The 7,412-nt window shown below is 38.9% G+C and overlaps 1 protein-coding gene across 2 annotated transcripts; it reads right to left on the bottom strand.

Annotated features, from left to right (window-relative positions):
- Window positions 1-1,352: 1,352 nt before the first annotated feature.
- On the bottom strand, window positions 1,353-2,392 carry LOC126954918 (platelet factor 4). 2 transcript variants are annotated; one of them, XM_050790974.1, is made up of 3 exons: window positions 2,137-2,392; window positions 1,693-1,819; window positions 1,353-1,567 (listed from the first exon to the last, which is right to left on the bottom strand). In XM_050790974.1, exons 1-3 carry the CDS (start codon window positions 2,225-2,227, stop codon window positions 1,480-1,482), a joined length of 306 nt encoding a protein of 101 aa, XP_050646931.1. In that variant the 5' UTR covers window positions 2,228-2,392; the 3' UTR covers window positions 1,353-1,479. The 2 variants fall into 2 exon arrangements, with proteins under 2 accessions (XP_050646931.1, XP_050646930.1); XM_050790973.1 differs by lacking the exon at window positions 2,137-2,392 and adding an exon at window positions 1,935-2,052.
- Between the last annotated feature and the right edge of the window lie 5,020 nt (window positions 2,393-7,412).

Genomic DNA, 7,412 nt, shown 5'->3' on the forward strand with positions numbered 1-7,412 from the left:
TCATGGGACAATTCCTGTCTGAAGAATTAGCTAACACGCCCCTTGCCTGTGTGAAAGGCAGAACAATGTGAAAGCAAGAACAGGAAGTCGGGGGTCAGACTTATCTGCTCAGCCTCTCGCAAGCTGTGTCCTCCCTGAGACTGTCGGCTCATCTTCGTATTGGGAATAGTACTCTCTAACTTGCAATGTGGGTGTGGGAATTTTAGATGATATTTTGGCATTTCCTAAGCATCTATAAATTATGTTTATCTTAATTAGTTTGTCATCCTAAAAACCTACCCTTTCCACCACCAATGGCACCATGTTCTATTTTCTCTTAGGATTTTTATCCTGTGTCTACACAAACATTGTCACCTTGGGTAAAAATCACATTAGCTCATGAGCAATGGCTGCAGCTTTCTCACTCCTCAGCTAGACTCTGCCTTCTGACCCATTGTGGTAGGGTGAATAATGCCCCCCACCCTTGAGATCCCCATGCCCTACTCTCTGGAACCTGTGAATATGTCGTTTAATGTGGCAAGAAAAGTCTCCACAGATGTATTAAATATCTAGAAATGGAAATGGTTTCTGGGTTATTCAAGTGGTTCCAATGTATTCACAAGGCTTCATGAGAGGTAGGTAGAGTTAGAGACAGAAAGGTCAGAGGAGAGAGGGGAAATGTGACAATGGAAGCAGAGGTTGGAATGATGCAGTTTGAAAATCAATTGGAGGGGCCATAAGCCAAAGAATGTAGATGCCTCTAGAAGCTGAGAAAGGAAAGGAAATAGATTCTCTTCTAGAGCCTTCAGAAGAAACATGGTTATGATCATACTTTGAGTTTATCATGTTCAACCCACTTGGGATTTGTGACCCCCTAGAATTGCAAGATAATAAATTTGTATTGTTTAAGCCACTGAGTTTGTGTTAATTTGTTACAGAAGCCATAGATAACTAATATACCAACATTGCAACAGCTTCCTTTCTCCTCAGAGTAGAGCAGTGCCTTCCTGAGGGATGAATAAAAACATCAGTATGTAGTACCTCTCCTCATTTCCAGAATTTGTGGGCATAAAAGCGGAGATTTATTTATTTACTTAATTTTTTTAAAAGCCATCTAGTAATGCATAAGTGCTACTAATATTTATTGGCAAAGGTAATAATAATAGTCCAGGTAAATTGTAGCTATAAAGTACTGCAATCATGTAAATGCATGAATATGTATCAGCCAACATGTAATACCAAGCAAAACCAGTATTCAAACCTTCCTTCAAAATACTTTTTGCTTAAAATACTGGATTTTTTTTCTTCCATGAAATTATGTGTCAATACAATTTTTGTACTATTATTAAGAAGTATTTTGACTATACTACAACTTGATTTATTTTGTTTGTTTAAAATCATAAGGATAACACAAATATCAGAGGTTCTTTCACAGTTAGATTGAAACTGGAAAAAAAAAGTATGTTACATAGCAAATGCACACACTTAGACAGCTAGTAACTAACTCTCCAAAAGTTTCTTAACTATTTTCTTGTACAGCGGGGCTTGCAGGTCCAAGCAAATTTTCCTCCCATTCTTCAACGTGGCTCTGGCAAGGAAAAGAGAAGAGATGTGACCTTCAGTTCTTGGGTTTGCAGATGGCATTAAAAAGGAGAAGGATGGGCAGAGGAGGCACGGAGCCGGGGCACTGAGTGATGCAGTGCAAGGACTCACATCAGTTGGGCAGTGGGGCAGTGGGGTCCGGCCTTGATCACCTCCAGGCTGGTGATGTGCCTGGGACGGACCTGGGAGGTGGTCTTCACACACAGGCACTGCAGGTCCCCATCTTCTTCAGCTTCAGCTGAGGGGAAAAGGGAGGGGGTAAGAGAGGAGGAGGGGACGGAATGGTGACTCCATGAGTAGCCAGAGGTACTTTAGGGACTTTCTCCACTACCTTCAGCCTTCTTTTCCTTAGCCGTAAATCATACCTCCCTCAGACAGAAGTTGTGCTGACCAGGTGCGAGGTGCAGGTGCAGCGCCTGTCACTGTGCCCTGACAGTCAGCAGGCGCTCGGTTAAGTGTAGCTGCGATCATGATGCTAGAGGACTCCCCAGCCCCAGGGCTTCCCGGACTCCCCCTCGCCGCTGGCGGCCCTCACAGCCTTGCTTCTACTCTCACCTGTGGCGAAGGCGACCACAAGGGGCAGGAGCAGCAACCCCAGAAACAGCAGCACGGGGCGTGAGGGGCAGAACCGGGCTGTGGAGCTCATGTTGCAGCAGAGTTTCCAGCAGGATCTCAGTACGATGGGAAAGTCGGGCTGGGTCTCTGTGGCCAGTGACTCCTGAGCCTCACCAGGCGCGTTTTATCGCCAGCTGTCCTTCCAGTCCGGAAGCCTGAAGTGGACAGCGAGGAACTGCGGTGCGGAAACTAAGATACTGCTGGGAAGGCTTGGGCTCTGGCCAGCCAAGATTACAAAAAAATAAAGAAGAAAGAGGAAGGGGGGAAGGGGGAAAGAGGGGGAAAGAGGAGGAAAGAAAGAAAGAGAAAGAAAAGAAAGGAAGAAAGGAAGAAAAGAAAGGAAGAAAGAAAGAAAGAAAGAGAAAGAAAAAGAAGAGAGAGAAAGAAAGAAAGAAAGAAAGAAAGAAAGAAAGAAAGAAAGAAAGAAAGAAAGAAAGAAAGAAAGAAAGAAAGAAAGAAAAAGAAAGAAAAAGAAAGAAAGAAAGAAAGAAAGAAAGAAAGAGAAAGAAAGAAAGAAAGAGAAAGAAAGAAAAGGGCTCTGGGCAGCTGCCTTGGCTGGAACCTCCAACCTCAACTTACATACAAGCACATTTGTAGAGTTAGAAACAGAACTTGAGTCAGAAGAGGAATTTTTTGTGTGTTGTATTAATAATAGAGTTCTCTGTTGTCATCATGCAAATTACACACTAGGCACCTTCAGGACCCTGACAGTTCTGTTTCCTTTCCAACCTCCCAGCTGCAACTACCAATGCTTCCTACTGAGTTTGGTGGCTTTGTGTGTGAAGGGTGTGTTATTTGCAATTGTTTTCTGCTGCTAATAAGTTTAATTTGTTCTCTAGCAATTACTCTTCTGAATTTCACCTGAATGTGTAAAAATTCCTTAGTCTCTAGATGGGATTTACCAGGCTCCACAAACAATCACCCAGTATGCTGTGGGACGCAAGGTCTGTTTTCCCATTACTTGTACTCTTGGAAAAATTGCGGAAGTAATATTTGAATGCATTCTTTTTGTAAAAGCTTAGTGCCTGGCTGATTCTTCATTGTTTCCATGCTGAATAACAGTCCAGAAGGGAAGACAAGAAGAGTTTGCTAGGCCATGTCTCCCAGTGCCTGCTGTGTCTTCAGCCAGTGCCAGTGACAGGGTGAGATGGGCTGAACTGTTGGCGGGGAGCAGTGATGGTTTCTGCGGGGGGATTCAGGGCATCTGGGAGTTGAATGTGAGAATAATGGAAGGTGAGAGTGGAGGGGATGCAATAGAATCCCACACAGGAAAGGAGAAGAGATCGCTGTGGACTGTCTTCCCTTCTCTGAAAAAGAATGACTTTGGCCCTTTATTAGGGCAGGGTACACCCTCAACCCAAAGTCAGAGGTTCTCTGTCACATTGATTAACAGTGGTGAAGGGTGTCAGGAGACCACTGCATGGAAAAGCTGATATTCTAATACATGGTAGGACTGGACTTCTATAGAAATATGCAATTTAATTGTTGAGCTGAGTAGTTTCTTCCTCCTACTCTCCCACCACCTGCCTTTTCAGCTGACTAAGACTTATTTATACTTCTGGAGTTGGATTAAGTATCAGTTCCTCAGAGGGGCCTTCCCTGACAACTCTATGCAATCATGTTCTCTTGCCTTTCTATCTTGCAGAACTCTGTTTTTCCTGTTCCTCACAGGTAACACACATGCACACACACGCACACACACACACATTACACAGAGATACATATGTGTGTGTGTGTATGTGTGTATTTCAGAGTGTTAAAAATGGTTTTGTTTCCTAAACTGGAAAACACTATGAAATCAGAGATTATAACATTTATCACTGTTTCAGTGTACTGGTACAGACTCAATTCAAAGTGCTACCTTAGCAAAGATGATGAGTTGAAAATGATGATGATGAAGTTTTAACATGCTCATGTATCTGCTCCTTCAAGCAATTGAAGCATACATATATTAGCATGTGTAATATATAGTTGCAATTATTTGCCTACTTATCTGCCTCTCCTACCTCATAGTGATCTTTTCAAGTGCAATTCTCTGTGACTTATATACAGTAGTGTAGCACATAACAACATTTAGGTCAATAATAGACTGCATATATGACAGTGGTCCCTTAAGATTATAATGAAGCTGATAAATTCCTGTTGCCTAGTGATGTGATTCCTACTGCCTCACAGTTGTAAAGTCATAGGAAGCAGTGTATTACTGACATGTTTGTGGGATGCTGGTGTAAACAAACCCACTGCACTGCCAGTTCTATAAAGTATATAGCACATACAATTATGTATAGTACACAATACTTGATCAGAATAACAAACAACTATGTTACTAGTTTATGTATTTACTAACTATACATTTTATTATTATTTTAGAGTATACTCCTTCTACTAGTTATAGAAAAAACATTAACTGTGAAACAGTCTCAGACAGATCCTTCAGGAAGTATGAGTTGTTATCTTCTGTCTGTTATCATAGGAGATGGCAGCTCCATGGGTATTATTGCCCATGAAGACCTTCTAGTGCGACAAAACAGGGAGTTGGAAGATAGTGATACTGATGATCCTGACTCCATGTAGGCCTAGGCTGATATGAGTTTTTGCATCTTAATTTTAACAGAAAAGTGTGAAAAATAAAAAATACAAAAGAAAACAAAAAACAATTAGCCAGGCTCTATGGCTCACAGGTGTAATCCCAGCCTGAGAGGCTGGGGCAGGGGGATCACTTGAGATCAGGAGTTCGAAAGCAGCCTGGGAACCAAATGAGTCCCCTTCTCAATAACAGTTTTCAAAAATTAGCTGGGCATGATGGTGCACATCTGTAGTGAAGATCAAGGAAGATCACTTGAGCCCAAGAGTTTGAGGCTGTAGTGAGCTGTGATCATGTCACTGCACTACAGTGTAGGTGACAGAGAAAGACCTCATCTCTAAAATAAATGAATAAATAAATAAATAGAAAACAAGCTTATAGAATGACGATATAAAGAAAAAACATTTTTGTACAGTTGTACAATGCATTTAAAGTGTTATTACAAAAGTCAAAACGTTTAAAAATTAAAAAGTTTAAAAATAAAAAATTACAGTAATCTAAGGTTAATTTGTTGAAGAAAAAATATTTTTATAAATTTAGTGTAGCCTAAGTGTACAGTGTTTACAAAGCCTAAAGAAGTGTACAGTCATGTCCCAGGCACTCATGTTCACTCACCACTCACATTCCATCTCATCCAGAGAAACTTGCAGTCCTACAAACTCCATTTGTGGTAACTGCTCTATAGAGGTGTACGATTTTACTCTCTTATACCATATTTTTACTATATCTTTCTACATTTACATATGTTTAGATACACAAATACTTACCATTGTGTTACAACTTCCTATGGTATTCACCACAGTAAAATGCTGTGCAGTTTTCTAACCTAAGAGCAATAGGCTATACTATATAGCCTAGGCTTGTAGTAGGCTATACCATTTAGGTTTGTGTAAGCACACCCTATGATGTTCACACAATGATAAAATCACCTAATGATGCATTTCTTAGAATGTATCCCAATTGTTGAGCAAAACATGACTGTATTTATGAACATCCTGTATCCAACACAATGACTGTTGCAGAACATTTTGTAATCCATACATGTTTATTAACCTGAGACTTGAAGCCCCTTCTGAGTTAGCGGCAGAGAGAATGAAGGGGAGGGATGATTTTGCATATGGATGGGCAACACGCTAGGTTTGTACAATCTTACACCCAGATTTTAATGTTTGCAGTGTAAAGGAATCCAGGTGGCACTGAATGGCAACTAAATTACTCTTTCCCTGCATGTAAACAGAATAACTCAATACATGCACACAAAAACAGAAGACATCTGCATCTCAGGCGGTATAAACATGGTGTCAACACTGTGCCATGTCTCAGGAGCTGGTCTTGTCAAGTTTCAGTGGGAAACTACCAGACATAATGAGTGAGATGCCTGATATCCTATAATTATTATAGTATATACAATACGCTATTTAGGTATCAAGTTGTATTATGTATGTGAATAATACTACGTTATATGTAATGTAATCTCTTCATTAGAGAAAGAAGAGTTGAGGAAAGCATTGTGGTGTGGCAGTTAAGAGCACAATTTGAAATTCCCACTCTGTTACCTACTTAGTTAGCTAAAATTGGGCAAGTATTTTAAACTCTATAAACTTGATTTTTCTCTTCTGTAATGAGGGGGAGGATAATACTAATCATAAGAAATAATTACTAACATTTATATATGGCTTATTTGTGACATACATTATTTTAAATGCCTTAAATTTATTAACTCTTTTACTCCTTCCATAAACTCTATGAGGGAGGCAATATTATTATCCCCATTTTTCCAGAGGATGTGCTTTTAACCAGATCATATCTATCTTTTAAAAAATTGTTTAGGTAATGTATGCAAAACACTTAGTATTCCTGGCATATTAAAATAATTAATAAATTGGAACTATTATCATACTACATTGAGAATGACACAGATCATCAATTTAGTAACTTTTGTTGGTCATACTGTGAAATGCCAAGTATACAAAAAAGGAAAATTAAAGTTTTTTTTTCCCCAACAATCCTGTTAAAATTAATAATATATGACAACAAATCAATAGCAAATTTTTATTTCATGTGAATATTTTTGTAAGAATAGTGTGGGTACAAATTTTAGGGTTTAAAAATGAATGAAAGTTCTGTTGATTAAAAAAGTAGAATTTAGAATTAAGAGTCTAGTAAGACTGAAGTCCTATATTGTACTTATTTATAAGGTTTATTCTAATGCTAGAATTGTAACTATATAGATATGTTAATTCATTTTCATCATCTATTTTTGTTCTACTAGTGGCAAATATATTCACTTTAAACTAACCACAGATTATAAGACTCATATTCACCAATTTATTATTTTAGGGTTTGATGGCTAAAATAAACATCAGAATAAACTTTCAGGGAGTGTTTTAAATAAGACATCCTAGGACTAAGACACTGAGAGACTATATTAAGTTCCTAAATATATTAACAAAAATGTATTGAGCAAATATTCTCTGCTGGGCTCCATGTGATTCCTATTATCATTTCCCATTATGAAATCTAATAATCCCCATGAGTATGTCTAATAACCATAAAGCAGAGCAGGAAAAACCAACCAAGCTGTGTTTGAATAGAAATTTTTAAAGAAAAAAATGCAAAGCACAGTCCAATG

Source organism: Macaca thibetana, chromosome 5 (genome assembly GCF_024542745.1).
Source record: "Macaca thibetana thibetana isolate TM-01 chromosome 5, ASM2454274v1, whole genome shotgun sequence".
In the NCBI taxonomy this organism is placed as follows: domain Eukaryota; kingdom Metazoa; phylum Chordata; class Mammalia; order Primates; family Cercopithecidae; genus Macaca; species Macaca thibetana.